This window comes from Nilaparvata lugens, chromosome 4 (genome assembly GCF_014356525.2).
Source record: "Nilaparvata lugens isolate BPH chromosome 4, ASM1435652v1, whole genome shotgun sequence".
NCBI lineage: Eukaryota > Metazoa > Arthropoda > Insecta > Hemiptera > Delphacidae > Nilaparvata > Nilaparvata lugens.
In genome coordinates, this window is record NC_052507.1 from 52769900 (window position 1) to 52789542 (window position 19643).

The window sequence follows — 19643 nt, forward strand, 5'->3', positions numbered from 1 at the left end:
TCATTGTCTTGAATAACACAGCTGGTAATTTCATCCGCCCTCTCTAATTGTCGGCCAAGAAATTTTCCAATTACACCTCTGGACTGCAGGGTTGAAATTAAATGGGAAAAATTCAAATCTAATCACTAGTGAATAGCAGGTGGTGGATTAGTAGTGATAGAGTAAGACAGAGAAGAAAGAAGGAATTAAAAGAAGATACAAACCGAGATAGAAGATAGATGAAAAATAGGAGAGAAGAGAAGATACGGTAATGAAGTTATTCGAAGAATGAAATGATTCATCTGTAGATTGGTGATTCATTGATTGTTCAAGAAAAAAGTAAACTTTTTAGCTGCCTGCATAATATGGTATGCATAGTAAGTTTTAACCATTCCAAATACATATCTATATCTATTCTAGGGATGCAATCTACTATTGTTAGTGCGGTACCGATACTTGAATATATTTATGTATTCTAATTTCACAGAGTGCGTGATGTTGTTTCTAGTTATAGTCTTGCTTGTCTCCAATGGTGAGATGCACTTCAAACTGGCAGCATTGATTGAATGGGAAGGTTGGTGCTATTCATTAGGAATGCTGACAGTTAGCAATGAATCTGATCAGACCACGTGGAGCAATGCTGAAAGTCCTCTTTACTTGTATTATAAACACGTGTTCTGTTTTATGGCAAATGCGTGGTTTCGAGTTGTTCCAGAAAGTGATCAAGAATTGTGAACAAGTCTATGGTTTGTTCCAGAAGTCTGGAGATATAGGAGTGGTTGAATTTTGTACACTCAAGCTTTCCATGCTCAATTATTATTATTCTCACTCTTTAATAGATTTTCAACTCAATAAGCAGTCATTAGCAATTATTAATGGAATTTGAAATCGTTAACACTATAGGGTTCGAACAAGCTAACTAATATTGCTTGAGACATATTTTCCCTCAAAGAGCACATTTTCCTACTCTCCTCTTTTAATAATAGAACTGAAGAATCCGTATCGAGCCAATGCTAGAAGAATGCTAGAGTCAGAGTGTGATTGAAGTTATCACTTCACATTGGTTGGTGAAGTGGCTGCATATAAAACTCAAAGGAAAGTTCAGATCTGTAGGATGATATATTGATATGAAAAATCTGTGAATTGAATAGATTCATATGTAGATTATTGTCTCGGTTAGTCTCTAGACTGTAGAAACACAAATAAGAAACTTGCAGGAAACTGTTAATAAAACTCTTCTCCAATCTACACTGATCTATTCAATTCAAATTGTGTTGATGTGTGGTTTATATATGAAGGAATTTGAAATTTGAAATAAGACGAGGAAGCTTGTAGAATGAAACACACAAACGTCAAAAAGTGAAACACACAGTGACCCTTGTAGATGGTTTTAGAAAAATCAATTCTAGTCAGAATATGATCCTAATAATTTGTGTGGATAATTAACTAATTGTAAACTATTCCATACAGCAAGGCGAACGGGAGAATCAGTTATACTTATACAGTGAAGTAAATGTATAAATCATTCTTGTTATTAGAAGGATATTCCCACACAACTTGAGACTTTTGGCAACATTTTTACCGAAACATTGGGAATTTACTTTGAGTTGTAAAATATTTCTGTATGTGGTTTTTTTCAACTTCCTGTCACTATGGTCTAGTCGTTGATCGAAACTAAAAACTTTCAATATTTTTTTCAGCTTGTCTCCTTACAAGGTTCTCTTCTATAGTCAGTTTCCTTTCTTGGGAGCAGCGAATTCTGTCAAGAGACGTTGATTACAGATATAATGGGGGGCACAAAGATTTATTTTGCAAGGTTTTTAACAAGGTCTTTAAGGAAATATTTGGACTCGAATAAGAGAAACGAGATTTTCACAGAGATTTCGAGCAATTTATAACGTTTGATAGAATAGAAGTGCCTCAAATTGAAAATAATTTGAATTCTTCCACTTTTACAGTACACTTTCCAATTTTTACAGTTCAATCGAACGTAATGTGGAATCTTCGCTTGATTTGCAAAGAGAGATTGGATTTAGACACAATAAAATAAAAATAAATTAATTGATTCAAGAAAATAATAGAACGACTAGACCAGAGTCCTGAAATGTATTGTGACTCCTGTGGGTTCGAGAGCATAATAAATTATATCAAACTCCTATTCTATCATTATAGTACCTTCATCAAGACTCCTCAATAGTAGGTTATAATAGTACTTACTATAATAGGTTATAATAGTACTTACTATAATAGGTTATTATAGTACTTTACCCACTAAATCCATACAGTACATTATGATGCTCATCTAATTATAGCTACAGGTCCAGTTGTACACACGTCTATTGAAGTTGATCGTGATTAACTGCTGATTGAAGACGTCATCCGCTTTTTTCATTGGTTCTAGTGACATTAACCGTCTTTTAATCATGGTTGAATTCAATGGATGTAAGTGCAATCTGGACAATATCTCCTAATAAAGCTCCATCCAAAACATAGTAGCTGCACTCATTATCATTCCGCCTGAGATGCACTATTCTCATGCTCTTTTTCTCATCTATTTTTGTTCTATAACAGTTTTAGCCCCTATTACACCTTGTGATTGGAGTTGGAGCATAGCAAGGATGTTGGACACCAATCGAGTCGTGCCAATGGACAATATCATTCAACTCCAAGCTGCACGAAGCCCGCAGTAGAATAGTGCGATTTGACACGCGTTACATCTTATATTGCACATGATGAAGACATACCGCTTCTAATTCTTCTTATTTTTCTTCTTCTAATTCATCCTTCCTCTCTTTTTTCCCTTCCTCTTATTGATCTCCTGGTCCAGAATCACAATCATGTGTTCAGCTCCAATGTCCATATATCTGTTCATACTCTTCCATATGTGTCACTTGTGATTACCTAAGCTATGCTCTTCCAATCCTCTTTACAGCAAGGTTTTCTTCTTCTCATTCTGTCCTTCCTCTTATTTTTCTTCTTCTCTCGCTTCTTCTCCTTCTTCTCCGAAATCAATTATTTCTTATCCACTGCCTTCACCTCACTATATCAATCTTTCTACTTCTTCTTCTCATCGCTTCCTCCAGTCCCCACCAAAACTTCTTCCTTCTCCATTTCTTCTCGTCCACACAACCTACTCACACTTCATTTTATTTTCCTTATCAGCTTCTACTTAGTCTCTTCAGTTCACTTCTAGTCTTCTCATCCTTCCTTTTCTTCACATCTTTGTTTCTTATTCACCTTATTAATACTCGTTCTTCTCATCCCCGTTTCCCCCAAGTCTCCCTCCTCCTTCTTCACCCTTCCCATTCCCACCATTCTTTTCATCGTCTCCCAAATTCTTCCTACCTCTTCCCATCAGATCTGTCTACTTCACTTGATTCAATTCACAACTTAAGTTGTTCTAAACTTAATTTCTCCTGTCTCATCATCATCATCATCATCATGATCATAATCATAAGATTAAGCGTCTCGCCGCTTCTCTTTCATTCCTCATTCTACTTGATCCTCTTTCCTCTTCTACTCTCACTTTCATTCTCTTTTTGCACACTTTCCTGTCGATGGGATGTATTTGTGTTGAGACTGGAGGTGTCCAGTGACGAAGTACTGTGAAGAAGCATCATCAACTGCTTTTATCAACACCACCTCATCAATTCCCTTTCTTTTCTTACTTTTGACTTTTGATCATCCTCATGTCTTCTCCTTCTTGCTTTTCTACTTCGCCCTCTTCTGTCTTTCTCTCTTCTTCTTCTTGGACGTCTGTCTGTAATGAAATTGAAAATTCATCATGAGCTTCTATTTTGTGCAAGATGACAAAGTGATGTCTAGCAACAGTGAACTGTCATCATCCCTTATGAATAACATCAGTGCTTCCCATTCAAATAATTCTGACAGGTTGAAGTGAATATCAGTATAGCCAACCTATGCTGGCTCATTAAAGCAGCTGTCAGTCTGAGTGCAATCCATCTGATCAACATTATTGTGTAGTCTGGACTTGCTTCATTCTCTCTTCCACTCCCCCATCTTTCTCTTCCTCCTTCATTCTCATCCTTTGTCTATTTCTCTTCTCTTTTGGAATGTGTGCACACTTGAAAACATTGTGAAATATAACTTTGAAACCATCTTCTTGGCCTGATAGACTGCTACTCAAACATCAAACTCCTGGGCACAGCGCACAAGTCTTTCACTGAGTAGTCGATGTTTTTGATTAGAGGAGGCTTCAACTTGTAGGTGAGTTCATCATCATTTTGTATTGTTGTGCAATATGAAAGCCTCATGCTTAATCAGAGCTTAAAACACGTTTTGCTCTTATTAGTATCAAACGTTTGAATGAAATATTTGTATGCCTATTCTGTGATATGCCATATTGAGTGACTTCTTATAAACTACGGTTTGAGGAATTTAGGGCCCTAAGGAATTTGCGAGAAGTTACCTGAGAAATTTAATTTCACTCATACAGTACTTATTTGGTTGGTATTCTCATCAATACTCTGACTTGATTAACGAATAGAATAAGTATGATAATGTGCTCATATCCCCTACAATACGAGTGAAATTACTGTACGATTCCCTATAATAGTTATGATTTGGATAAAACTCCTAGGAATAAATCATACAATAGTTCAATTTATCATAAGGTGGACTAGTTTGAACTTAGTGGAATAGTTATGATAATTATTGAGCATTGTGAATTCGAATAAAACTCCTTGGATTAAGTCATACAATGGTTCAATTTATCATAAGGTGGAATAGTTTGAACTTTACCTCTAGCTCCGTGCTCTGATATTCTTCGAGCTCAAGAGTTGAATCAAATTATGATATTAGTTGATGCATTCTAAATGAGCAAGGTAATCAGAATATATTAATTACTTTTCTAATTACCATTAATGTGAGTAACAGTTTGAATAGAGACAGTTTGATCCGAGTATTTTAGTTTCAGACTCGAATTACTAGTGATTTGCTTTGAGAGACGACATGCATTTAAGGATTTCAGCTTCTTACCTATATACAAACTCTTGTCAAATCTTAGACTAACCATACTCGGAAGATTCAGTTTCACTCAATTATGCCTTCATTGGTTGCATGACTGAATGCACTGAAAATTAAGTCCCATTTGGTACACGACATTGAAAATTAAGCTCATTTGATACACAACATGGGCATTTAGTTGTGATGTGAACTTCCTATTAAACGTGATGCTTCATTGGAGCAGGATACGTAGATCTCTCACCGTAGAAGTAGTGCGATTTTATTACGCTAGATTCTTGTGCCTGGATGATGATGAGACGTCAAAGTTCCATGACTTGGAAGGAAGACCATCACATACTGAGGATACTGTACACATCAACACATGACTATTACTTTGGTTACCAAGCTTGACTTGTTGCATGATGATTTTAGATGATTTAACCAAAGTAGAATGACGTCATTTATAGATTCGATCATTAGCTCCCCAGATGAAATCATTTCACGGCGGTTAGATTTGATTGGATTATCATGCCATACACCAAGAGAACAGTATTTGAACTGATCTTAGCTTAACTAAGAAAGTATACTTTCTTAGATATTTTACCAGTTTTCTAAAAGTGTTTCAACTTCCTCAAGCATGAAAATACTAATCTTGCTATTCTTGTACAGTAGCGCAAAATCATAGAGTCAACTAGTACCTATTTTATTTTCAAGCTCTCTACTTCTATCCCTCCCTTTAAAAATTCCTTTCTCCATCCATATTCTCTCCTATTCCTCCTCCTGTCCATCCTTCTTCCCTTCCTCCTTCTTTTCCCCTTCACCCCATCGACCTCTCCTTCTCCTGCTCTTCCTTCCCCGTCAACTCCTCTGGTGCTCCTTCTCATCCTCCTTCTGCTACCTCCTCCCCTATCATTCATCCTCCTCCACCATTTCCTACCAATCCCTCTCACCCACTTATCCTGCTTGTCCTACTCATCCTTCTCCACCTCCTAATCTTTCTCCCCTTCTTGAACTTTTCTCTCCTGCTCTTCATGCGTCATGCTTCATCTACTTCCCTGCTCTTACTTATCCATGTTCATCATTGTCTTTCTTCTCCTCTTCCATCTTCTACTCCGCCTCTTGCTCATCCTCCATATTCTCTCATATCTTGTCCTTCTCCTGCGTTTCTCCTCCTCATTTCCTTCAAATTTATCATTTGGTGGATACAATACTTAGTGCCGGTCGCACAAAAACCGGTTAAATTTTAATCTTGATTAATTTCACGAGAACCAATCAGAGAAGGACTTAGAAAAGACGGCTTCTCTGATTGGTTCTTGTGAAATTAATCACAGTTGAAAATTAATCGGCTCTTATGCAACCGGGCCTTACTGTTATCCATTTAACTCTCAAATTTTCACTTCACCTACCCCGAGATTTTTAAAATTCTCCCTCTCTTTCCGTCATGCATTATTTCACAACTTTCGAATTGCTAGTAGACTCAAAACTTACAAGAAATCTTTTAAACTCCGCTAATGTTTACTCCACAAGAAATAACAGAATTTTCTCAGCACATCCTTTGAGAGAAGAATACTGCTTTTAGAATGTTATAATTCTACTTTTAGTCTGCTGTTGGTCCTCTCTGTCATTCAGGAGAACACGCTTGGTCCAATTCACAGTTACATATTTACTCAACTATTTTTAGTAGTTTTAATAAATTGGAATGTATTGTCTTTTGTTCAACTGGATAACAACACTCTCACAATTGACAAATCTTCTAGCTTGAATTCCCACACTTGCCCCATGCTTGTCCCATGTAAGTTCAATGTATCTCTATACAAGGGTAGGCAACACACATGAAACTCACCAACATCGCCAGTTCTATCCACTCGGCTGTGTAATCAGTTGCTACCTTAGTTGCTTACTTGGTTATCAAGTGTTACATGATTACACCACGGGAGTCGAAGAATAATTAGAAGTATTCAGCTTTGCGTTAGATGCATGTTATTCCTCACACTAACATTATACCGATTGAAAAATCGATTACTCCAAAAATACAACAATAAACTGACATTGAACACTATGTTTCTTCTTATAACAAGAGTACACAAACACCAATTTAAAACAGAACATGGACTATTTAATCTCTAATTATTTTTAAACCTCCAATGAATCCAATCAACCTAAACAGTCCATCATTCAGTGAGCTATCTGTGGAATAACACCTCTGATATAGTGAGTACTCCCAGTCAAATAACTCAGATCAGAATAACTCTGTTCCTGAATTAAACTAGACGTGAAAGATTTGAAGATAGCTTACTTGATCTTCAATAATTATTTTTAAACCTCTGATCAATCTAAACAGTATCCAGTCTGTAGGATGTATGTAAATTAACACCTCTGATTAGTACTCCTGTCTAAATAACTCAGTTCATGATTTAAGCTTCAAATGGAAAGTTTAAGGTAAGAAGAACCGTGTAGTCCCTATTTACGTGTCGTTCAGTGTAAGCTACATTACCTGCACTACATTTCCATCATATCTATTTATTTTATCTTCAACAATCGATGGTAAGCTTGCATCGTGCAGTATCACTTATAAAGAAGAAGAAATAGGAGAAGATCTTAGTAGGTGGTGAACTGGATAAAGTACCGTACCCGATGGTAAATGAAAAATAAATTGTTGCCCCAAAGGCATACCGATCCACTAAATCACCTACAAATAGAATTGAAACAACGAAGAAGAATGGTACAACGCAACGAGAAGAGGAGGAAAAGGTGGCGGAGGAGGGTGAGCAAGAAGAGAATGAAGAAGAGGAATAATAATAATAATAATGTAAAAGACCGTTTATAATCAATTAGAAGATGGGTGTTATCTTGACTTTGGTTAATACCTTTCTACGATCTCATGTACTACCTTTGTTTACAACGCCTATTTCAGAAATAACCTCCCTTCACGAAGTGAGTCCTATACTGTGATAAGCACGATTCCTCTCCTTGTTAAGGTGATTCCAGTCCTTATCAAAGCACTAAAATCTCAACGGGGTGGATCTCTCGTAACAAGTTCCAGAGTATAATCTGAGCTGGGATGTACAGGCCATTTGGATAACAATTTATGCGCTGTTACACGATCTAGAGCCGTAATAACATTTGTAGAGCATTATGCACTTGTTATTCTCTCTTCTCATTTATTTAATTCTCCTCATATTTAATATATATATTACAATTCAACTGCATTTGTAAGTGTAAACTCAGACAGACCTTCCTCTACAGTCATTTCAATTTCAAATTGAATATTTAAAAATTGAATTGTTCAAAATCACTTATCATTATAATATTGGAAGATAAAAAACAGGCGAAACCCTCAATATTCCTCTCCCACATAATTTAGATCCTAGATAATTTAGACGAAATAAAGTTAAGTCACTTTCCATTCCAAATCACAATAATTGTAAATTGGAACTATAAGTAATGTAATGATTTTAAAATCCGCAACTTGTAATTGTATAAAATCTATCGAGTGCCCTTCACATATTATTACAAAATTTGGAATTCAAATTCAAATTATTTGCCATAAATTGACAATCAAGTGGACAAAATACAGTAAAGTATGAATAAATCCATTACCATATAATATTCTAATCATATTTTGCTTATCGTCTGCTTGAGCTATGCAAATCACTGCTTAATCCTATTAATATCGGGGCACCGAGCTTCGCTCGTTATTTTTATTCATTGATAAACAGAACAAAATTTTCTAAAATAATCGTGTTTATATTCCACAGCTGGCTATATGTCATCTTATGAATTTTGGGGATGCGATATTTTGATTTTTCACATACTCGCTCACTCACTTTTTACTATCCACAGCTGTTTCAGCCAAGGATGATCCTTTTAATGTCGTTCAGCGAGTTTTCCCAAGGATGAGACCTAGTACAATCGAACTTTTATATCATAAACCTACTATGTTCCAAATTTCGTGAAAGTCGTTAGAGCCGTTTTCGAGATCCAATGAACATAGATAACTATATAAATATATACAGAAATTGCTCCCTTAATATAATATTTATATATAGGATATTAAACGAGCAATTTCTGTATATTTATATCTGATTATTTATGTTCAACGGATCTCCAAAACGGCTCTAACGATTTTCACAAAATTTGGAACAGTAAGTTTCTGATATAAAGATTCGATTGCACTAGGTCTCATCCTAAAGAAAACTCGCTGAACGACATTAAAATCGAATTAAATCCTTGTCATAAAATCCTCGACATAAAAGGAATTCATCCTTGGCTGAAACAGCTGAGACTTTCGTCTGTGGATGGTAAAAAGTGAGCGAGTGACTCTGTGGAAAATCAAAATATCGCATCCCCGAAATTCATAAGCTGACTTAATATTATAGCCAGCTGTAAAATATAAACACGATCATTTTAGAGAATTATTGTGTTCTGTTTATCAATAAATGAAATTAACGAGCGAAGCTCGGTGCCGCGATATTCATAATTAATATTATGATTATTAATTATGATTAAAGCAGTATAATTATGATTAATTATTATAAAAATAATTAATTATTAGATAAGATAATTATGATTAAGCAGTATATGATTTGTATAGCTTAAGCATAAGCTATAGCATAAGAATACATGATTAAGCACTATATTATGTTCATGGATTTATTTATACTTCATTGCATTCTGTACACTTGATTGTAAATTTGTGGAGAATAATTTGAATTACGTTAAAATATGGAATAATCATGTGCAGCACTTTGAAAAATGTCAAAATTATTTTCTGTCCAAAAATAATTTCACAGTACTTGAAATTTAAAATTTAGAGCGATTAAATGAACAATAAAAAAATTGAATACCACAACTAAAAAACGTATCATAGTTGAAATATATCTCAATAGATAAGTGTATAGATCTCCTTATATTCTAAATTTATAAAAAAAGAGTGTTAAGCTCTTGTTAGCCTCTATTCATGCTAATTTATGGTAATCTTCCTAGATGATTGACTTCTATATACCGGTGTCCCACCAAGAGGTTTACACTTTTAATTTTATATTACGTGTCCATTCTTGCACCGAATGTTTTTAAATTTTACACAGTTTACAATGTAGGTTCTGAAAATATTCTGGGAAAATTTCAGCTCCCTAACCTTCGTAGAAACAAAATGGCGTCATATTGAAAATTTTACCAATTCGCTTACTACTTATTCTAGAGTTATTCTTATTTGTTTACTACGTTGCAGTAGTATTGCCTCATTTGATGGACCAGAAATGGATCAAACAATCTTTCAACAAGATAGTGCTCCACCTCCACCTCATTTCGCAAATCATGTTAAGCAATTAATAAATGACACACTTCATGGCCGTTTGATTGGTCGTGGAAGTGGATTTTTAAGATTGGTCACCCCGATCACCAGATTTAACTGTTTGTGACTTCTTTTTATGGGGTTACTTAAAGGAGAAAGTTTATACCCATAAATTCAATAATGATGTGGAACTAAAACGATCAATAGAAGAGGAACTTCTTCGGATACTACGGAGTTTCTTTGTAAGTGCTTACGAATGATTTCTTAAGCGCTGTTATCAGTGTGTTGCTGTGGATGGGTTTCAATTTCAATAATTTTTGACTTTTAAGGTTTTTTATTAGGCCTTGTTCTTGTTGTTTTATTCAAAAATTATATTGCCCTAAAGTGCAACAATAAAAATATTTTATAAAACCAAAAACACCTTTTTGTTTTTAAAGTATCGTTTTTCAATACGCCGCCATTTTGTTTCCACAAAGGTTAGGGAGTTGAAATATTCCCAGAATATTTTTAGAACCTACTTTGTAAACTGTGTGAGATTTAAAAAAGTTCGGTGCATGAATGGGCACGTAATATAAAATCAAACGTGTAAACCTCTTCGTGGGACACCCGGTATAACCTCAACATTGTATTTATCTTGAATTTACTTATTTTGAGACGATTTTCCCCGCAAGATCAGCTGACACCACAGGACTGCATAGAATGCAGCACAGAAGTATTTAAAAAGAATGCAGTCCCCTAGAGAGAGATTGAGAGTGAGAGGCTATGTAAATGTCCAACTCATTGCCTTTGTGAAGAGCCGAAACCTGATTTAAGGTCTGTGTGAGGAATCAACATGTTTGTGAGAGATTTTAGGGTCTCAGGTGTTTAATATTTTATTCTTTTGCGCGGGTGATGCTTCTAGATCAAGTGCATTTCTCCAGTTTCTCTGATGGACAAAAGGAACATTCATATAGAAAGAAGTGAAGATGAGTAAAAGGAGGTAGAGAAGGGGGTGAGTATGATGGACGAACAGGTGGAATGTGCTTTAATCTGGAAATATGAAAGGGTTATGGTAATAAATTATAAGTTGAGACCCACGTCTGACCCCTTGATAAACGGGTGGGGCAGAGGGTGGATCTCATTTCACTACAGTATCTCGACCATCAAAATGATTCTTCGACCTCCACATCATTCGCTGCTTTTTCTTACTCATATTTCTTCTTTCTTGGCCCTCTCCCTTCTGTTTTCTTCTATTTAGTCATCATCTTCTCCCTCGATTTCTACTGATTGTTTCCACCTCTACTATTCACTTCTATTCGTTTTTCTCTTCAATTACTTTTCACTGTGCCCCGCACATTCACTACTTTGAAACTTTGACTGAATCAGCTACTCCAAATTCTTCTTGGTTATTTTTTGAAATATTATTGACTATCTTTGAACGTTTCAATTGTTTTTGGCCCAGGAGTGCATATGGATATTATATAATCAGACTACATTCACCTTTCTTCTCATCTTGCTCCTTTACCTCTTCTCCTCTTCAACTTCATATTTTTCGTCTTCCTGTTTTACACCTTTTCTTCTCCTTCTCTACACTTCACTTCCTCCTCCTTTCAACTCTAGTTCTCTTCCTTCCGTCTTGTCTTCAAGTTCATCTTTGTCATCTTCTCTTCCCTTCCTTGGCGTTCTCAGTCATCCACTTCATCTTCTTATGAATCATTCTTTCTTTCTTTCTACATTTCTTTCTTTCTCTCTCTCTGTCTCGCTGTCTTTCTTTCTTTCCAAGCTATCTATTCTATTCTAATCTCTAGAGATCCTACCTCAATCCACCTCCTGTAATGACTCTTTTTCGTTAATGTTTTTATGGTTCTCCATTAGAAATTTCCGTGTCACTCCTTTTTTCATCCTGTCAAATCTCCTACTCCTTTGTTTTTCTCCCCCTTCTCTGAACTCTTCAACCATACATTCCATCCTCTATCACTTCACTTCTTACTATTCTCAAATTATTTGATTAATAATCATTTGATTCTTTTCTCTCCTCTCAGCACATATTCATAATTCAGTTATTCCTCTTTTTTCTCTTCCATCCTACTTCATCCCTCTCATCCCCTCTCTCTCACTTCTTATGTTCTTTTACTACATAATCTTCTTCTTCCAATGTGGTTTGCTTCTGTAACGACAGAAGGGGACAATTTTTTCTCAATTTTTCTTTTTTCCCCAACTGTCGTCCGAAAACTGGTTTCTGTACCTCTCCAATTTTTTATTAAAAAGTCTTCTTCTTTTCATTCTTCTTCCACTATTCTCTTATAGGAAATTTAATTAACAATCAAACAAAGACCACCAGATTAATGAATGTAGCTAATGTATTCGAACTCAGGATTGGAATGTAAACACCTCCCAGTTACTTGTCATTAGTTTACGATTTGATGTTTTGAGGTGGAATTTAATTACAAGGACCTATGTCTCAAGGATACGTGAGATATCATATTCATTCACAATTTTGCAGAACAGGAACAAAACTTCAATCACACAATATATCATGAGAATCGTAAGAATGTTATCCATGATAATTGGAGAATTCTTTATCATTGGCTGGATTTCAATAATATTTCATTATTGATGTAAAATTATCTAAATAATCGAGAATATAATTGAATGAATAATCCATATCACAGACTACAGAGTAGGCATCAATACTAACTATTCAAATTCAAAGTTTAAATAAGTATACAAGCTGTCAAATATAATTTCCCAATGAATTAAAATTATTTGACTATACATGAAGGAGAGACGCTTATCACCTTCAAAATCCCACTTATGACGTACAAAATAATTCAAGAAAACAGACCATAGGCTACATTATTCCATCTCACATATCCTCACCGATTATATTTGTTCAATAAAGTGATAAAAGTATATTACATATTTAACGAGATCTACGTGATGAATAAACAAGATAATTTAATTCTCATCACGTATTCTTGTAGCTGATAACTGAATAATGTCAAGAGCTGGTCAGATAGCGAGAAAGCAGAGATGAAAAATTACAGGCCACCTCAATGAAAATGTAAGTTGATAGTTGTAGTTGTTGGTTCTATGAGAGCCGCTTCTAGAGTCGCCATGAGAGCCACTTCAATGAAAATGTAAGTTGATAGTTGTTGGTTCTATGAGAGCCGCTCATACTCTAATCTATTTCTCTGTTCCCTTCCTTATTAATTCTTATTCTTCAGTCTCCGTCCCCTATTTCATCATTCTTAAGATGTACTCTTGCTCTATCTCTTCCTCCTATTCTTTCTCCATTTTTATTCTCCTTGTTCATATTCCTAGTCTACTTCCAGCCTTCTCCTCCACCTCTTCCATCTCACACTCCTTCTCCTCCTCATCCTCATCCTATTCTCCCTCATACGTCTCCTTCTTATTCACGCTTTTCATCCTATTCAGCCTAGTTACTCACTCCTTTTCGAAACCACTCTCTCACAACTTTTTCCCATTCCTTTTATCCCTCATTTCATCTTTTATTCTTCATCTTTATCTCTTTCTCTCCTCTTTCTACTTCATGACTCCACTATCCATCTTTCTTCTCCTGTTTCTTATATTAAATGCTGCTTCATCATATTTTTCCTCCTTCTTCCTCTTTCAAGCTTCCAATTATTCTTCCTTTCCTTTCCTATCCACCTTTCTCTTATTCCAATTAGTTTGGTACCAAGCGGTCGAAGCAGAAACAAGAGAAGATAAACTTTTAATAATAGCTTGATGTGGTGCGTGCTCACGCATACACCAGAAATAAGTGGATCATACATTTATTACCTACAATGCAATCACATCACTTCACATACAAAACACATAAACTATTTAACAACTAAGACCTTTTCCTGTTAATGGGTATCACTAAGCCATGAACTATGGTAATCATTAACATTGCTGCTTCAGGCTTCAGATATAATATTAAGAAAGAAGAAATTAGAGTAAGGGAGTAGATAGAGAAGAAGAATATGGGGATAAGAGGTGTAGCAGGAGGTGGAGGAGGAGGAGGAGGAAGAGGAGGAGGAAGAGAAGGAGGAAAGAAGTAAGAATGAGGAATTAGAGTAAGGGAGTGGATGGAGAAGCAGAATATGGGGATAAGAGGTGTAGCAGGAGGAGGAGGAGGAAGAGAAGGAGGAAAGAAGTTAGATGAGGAATAAGAGGACCAGTGACATGCGTTTTTGAAAAGGTATCAAAGATCTTCTCAGATAGAGATTTCACTGCTGGATACCAAAATGTTGATGTTATTTTAATTTTTCGTTCAATGCTATCACGGATGCCATAGTGAGATATCAATTACAACTAACTTATACTTTCATGCAGTTTAGTCAGATTATTACAATAACAGGAGACAATACGAGAAGCATATTATAATATAGTGCCAAGAGTGAGTGATAATAAAGCATTATCAAATTGATAGAGGAAAAAACTGTTTTCTCCAATTCATATGATACTATCCAAGACTTCAATACAATATTCTGAAACTATTATTTCATATCATTATCATAATTTGAATAACAATGTGATGTTTCAAATCACATATTCTTATAAGAGATACAGTTCAATTTTTGAACCCAATCAAATATATTCATGCTTTCCAATCACACATTCAATTACAGAACTCCTAACGTAAGCCATTTGAATATAAATTATAATTGTTTAAATATGAATTATATCTATCTCTATTGCTACTTCCAATATTCTGACTTGAAATATGCATTGATTTTATCTCTCTTTTGTGATTTTCTTTGAACGTAATTTTTGACTTGTATTTATTGTCTCAATAATTAATTTATTGTATTTCAATGATGTATTTTAATGGGTTGCTCTGTTGCAGCATAGGCATAGACATGGCCGGCAAAGGGACAAACGCTACTACGACACGGGAGTGAGTGAGGGGGGCACGAGCTATGTGCCAGAGCCGGGGTCTGGGGGACCCGATCGGGGTCCGTGGGGCCCCTGGAGCAGCGAAGGTCCTTGTTCGCGTACCTGTGGTGGCGGGGTCACCTATCAAACCAGGACGTGCACGTGAGTTAAAAGAAGTGGATCCAACCAAAAAAGTCATGAAACTACGGGGACAAGAACTGATTTACAGTGGAACTGCTACCTTAATGTTCTTCAAAGCTGCGAAGTCGTTTTTAACTTGAATGGTTAAACTCTTGAAAATTGTGACTACAAAGACAACTCCAGTCTGAAGTATTTCGAGTCTGAAAAATTTGGATCCACCCATTTTAAATTACTAAGTTGAATGCATGTATTTGCCATGGTATATAGCAATAGTTATGTATCAATATCTGTTATCTATTCTACACTGGAGAGATTCACTTCAAACTTTCATAATCCCTTATGAATAACATCAATGCTCCCCATTCAACCATGCAATGCGGGTACAGAGCTACGGTACTCATTTCAAATATCTAGACGTCTAGAGTGTTGGAGATAGGTTTTATAAGGATTTGAAAGCTTCATAATACAAAAAACCTTTTGATAAATTTCTCACACACCAGAAACACACAATATCCCTTAGAATGATCTAACCAAAATTGATAACTATTTTGATATTTTATTGGAATCCATTCCAGTTTCAATCGAATCGTACGAGTGCTGTATGCTGAATACTGATATTTTGTTTCAGATCTAGTCATTGTTCTGGTGCTACCAAACGATATATGTCGTGCAATATTCAGGTTAGTAAAAATCTCATCCATTCCTAAACTATTTAAATTTGAACTCTCATTTCAAGATGATCACGATTTCAAGATCTTTTTTCTTGGCCATAAAATCACCGATCTTTGTTGCAAGGTGCTTTGTTCAGTCTATGCTAAAACTGGTACAATATAAAATAGTTTCCATATTAAAATGAATACTGTATAGGAATTTTAGTGCCTGATTGCAATCTTTTTATTCCATTAATAATTGAAGCTTGAATTTGAGAAGTTTTTTGTTGTGAGACTAATGATAGAATTTGTTTTCTAATCTACTATTTTTTACAGGATTGTCCTGAAGGTTCAAGAGATTTCAGAGCCGAACAATGTTCAGCTTTCAATGTGGAACCATTCGACAATGTTTATTACGAGTGAGTAAAATGAATAATTGTTGTAATATGAATTATGAATAGCATGGAATGATTGTTTATTTATACAGTGAATATATTTGATAGATTCCAAATGGGAATATATTGCCTCGTCGCCTGTATAATAAGTACATATTTGTGAATCTTATGCTCTAAGTTCTAAGATACCCTCCAGTCTTCTAGTAGGCCTACTAGCTGATGGCGACGAGGCTCGAATCTTCTGCTATCTCGCCGAATCCCATGGAATATGCATGGACGTTCTATCATCTCATAATTCACCCTCGCACTTCCATTACCCACGTACAAGCAAAACGCTCATTTGGATGGAAATATAGTATGCTACCGGTAACTGCTAAATGATATTTTTCTATGTTTTTAGGTGGATTCCGTACACAAAAGCACCGAATAAGTGCGAACTGAACTGCATGCCGAAGGGGGAGCGTTTTTACTACAGGCACAGAGATAAGGTGGTTGATGGAACCAGGTGTGATGAAGAAAAACTCGATGTTTGTGTCGATGGAAAGTGCTTGGTCAGTAAAATTTCTGTTTAAAACAATCCAAAATTCTATTAAAAAATAACAACTTTCGGGTACAGTGATCGGGTACAATATTTATCAAGCAAAATTCTATAGGGATGCTGGCGGTCTGGTCTCTCAAAGGCAGGTGTCCATGGCAGGCCTCAATGGCAATTATTGTTGGTACAGTAATAAATAAATTTTATGTTAAAAATTAGGTTATAAAAATGAAGTAGTGAAACGTTGGAAAGTAAAAGAGGTTAATGATTTCTGAGCGAATATTCCTTATTAATTGATCATGAAATCCTCAATCACCTTTCAAAGCTAAAGCCACATGATATTGAGTAGCAAATTTTGCCCTCTTCCTCTACAATATTGAACCTCTATAAAATTTCTGACGCTTGAGTCAAATATTTAGAAGTTATAAGCGAAAACCCGTTTTTCAGTCTAAAACCATTCAGCTACAACGTCAGCGTCTGTTCAAATAAATGTGTAGGCCTATAATGCGTCTGCATCTGATAAAATGTAAATATCAAAATGTAATAGTATATTTCGCACCTAGGGCCGAAAATGAGACTTTTCCGGGTCGAAATCAGTTTTCAAGTCTGAGGCCGTAGGCCGAGGACTAGAAAAGATTGAGAGCCGGAATAGTATATTTCGCACCTAGGGTCGAAAATGTACGTTTTCCGGCCCAAGATCGCGGTTTTCAAGTTTGAGACAAAGTCGAGAACTTGAAGCATTCGAGAGCTGGAAAAACATTTTTGCCCGTGTTGCGAACGCTATTTTTTGCCACACCAAAAAAAAAACTTCCCAATATATAAGAAATTGGAAAATAAATAAAATTCAAACAGCGTATTTTGATAGTTTGAATCTTGGTTATGACAACTTTCACTTTCAATTAATTTCAATATTACTAATTAATAATTTACAATAGTGACAATATTTTTATACTATTAATATTTCGAATAATTGTTTGAATTTTTATAGCTCGCGCTTTGCGCCTGGTGCAATATCTCATGGATAGATGGATGAATAGAATTTTCATTACTATTTTGAAATAATGTGATTAAAAATTAATATAATTGCATATTTCACAGTTTTGTCTCAAAATATATCTAAAAAATTGATTGAAATTTAAATTATGGTAACTAATATAAAAAATAGCTAATAAAAGTCGAAATTCATCGACAAAAAAAATGTCATTGACCGAGGTTCGAACCTAGATCATGTTTGTAATTCACTGAGCTTTGAGTTCTGATGTATGACGCCTTTACGCTCTCGGCCATTGGGTATTGTTGATTGTAGAGGCCTGTAAGTCAGGTAACGTATGTAGGCTACTATAATATAGTGTATAGCGGCAAACTTGAAGCCGGTTTGCTGGCATTTTCACAACAAAATATTGCTCTGAAAATAGTTAAATCATAGAGAAAACATTCGAAGATTCAATCTTGAGTGGGCCTAATGTTTTCTCTATATGGTTTGATATTGAAGAAAAATTATCTAAAAGTTTTAATAATGAATTACGGAAAAATTACTAGGAATTTTTCAGTCAAGGCTGAGTTTCACCAGTAGGCTTACCTTAAACTTTAGATCTCTGCTGTATTTTCCTATTATTATTGTTGATTGTATTGCATTAAGAAGTGGAATTCGATAATAAAAAAAAACAATTATTACTCTACCTCACTTTTAAATATTGATACAATTATTGTACTTTGATTTCAAATTCGATTCTTCACTTTTAAATACTTGCAATATGTACCTTTCTGACAATGGACAATGCAGCCAACATTATATTGTTGTGGCTATGGAGATATCATCATATTCTATTGTTTGATATCAAAAACACAATAATAAATATTAAATTATGAAACAGTAATTTATAAAATATATTATAGACATGATACCGCGATTCACGATACATAATTATATAGATTATTACAGTCGTTATGAGATTATCTCTCTATGATTTTTGTGAGATCGGACACGATCAGCTGTTATTCAAGGCTATTTTACAGCCCTAGGGCCGTAAAGTTTTACCGGCCTGGTCGGAAAACAATCACTTTCGGCCTCCATATGACGCACGTAAACCAGCTCATTACATCCAAGTGTGGCGAAAAAACATTTTTGCCCATGGTGAGAATGTTATTTTTCGCCACACAGAAAAATAAACAATACCGGTATAAATATGAGAATAATTGTTTATTAGGCACTTTCGAAAGCAAAACAGGAAGGTCATAGCTCTAGCAAATCTGAGGTAATCTGAATATTAGGAAATTGTCCAAGTATTTTTATTTTTTATTCTGATTTGTCTAAATAACCTAAAAGATTATGTTCAATTATGTAAGAGGATGAGTTTATACTTTTTATTCTTCCAAATGACAATAAGATGATATTATTATAAATGTTTTGATTCTTGAATAATAAACACAAATAATGAAGTTTTTTGATCAGCTGTTTTAGCACACTTGAAATTTGGCCAATCTGAATGTCAACGTCAACAATGCTTGTTGTCATTGACCTCGGAAGTTTAGGTTAGAAGTTGTATCCTACTCTGAAAATCGAATTTGAATAGATATATCTTATCTGTATTTTATTCATCCAAATAAAATGATAGTATCTTATTGCAGAATACTTATTCAATTGTAGAAGCATAAACTGATTCCGTTTCATAAACCATTTTGTAAACACGTTCACATCAAATCAGAATCAGCTGACTTCAAGGTTATTTTACAGCCCTAGGGCCGTAAAACTTTTACCGGCCTGGTCAGAAAACAATCATTTTCGGCCTCCATATGACGCACGAAAACCAGCTCATTACATC

At 35.1% G+C, this 19643-nt stretch overlaps 1 protein-coding gene across 1 annotated transcript in view; it reads left to right on the forward strand.

Moving 5' to 3' along the window:
* Window positions 1-15065: 15065 nt before the first annotated feature.
* LOC111052049 (papilin) overlaps window positions 15066-19643 on the forward strand; it is a gene marked incomplete at its 5' end in the record, with an annotated part of 66379 nt that continues 61801 nt past the window's right edge. Inside the window, 4 exons of the mRNA XM_039427022.1 lie at window positions 15066-15262; window positions 15870-15921; window positions 16228-16310; window positions 16687-16837. Coding sequence (XP_039282956.1) covers window positions 15066-15262; window positions 15870-15921; window positions 16228-16310; window positions 16687-16837 — 483 coding nt within the window. The remainder of the gene's footprint in view (window positions 15263-15869; window positions 15922-16227; window positions 16311-16686; window positions 16838-19643) is intronic.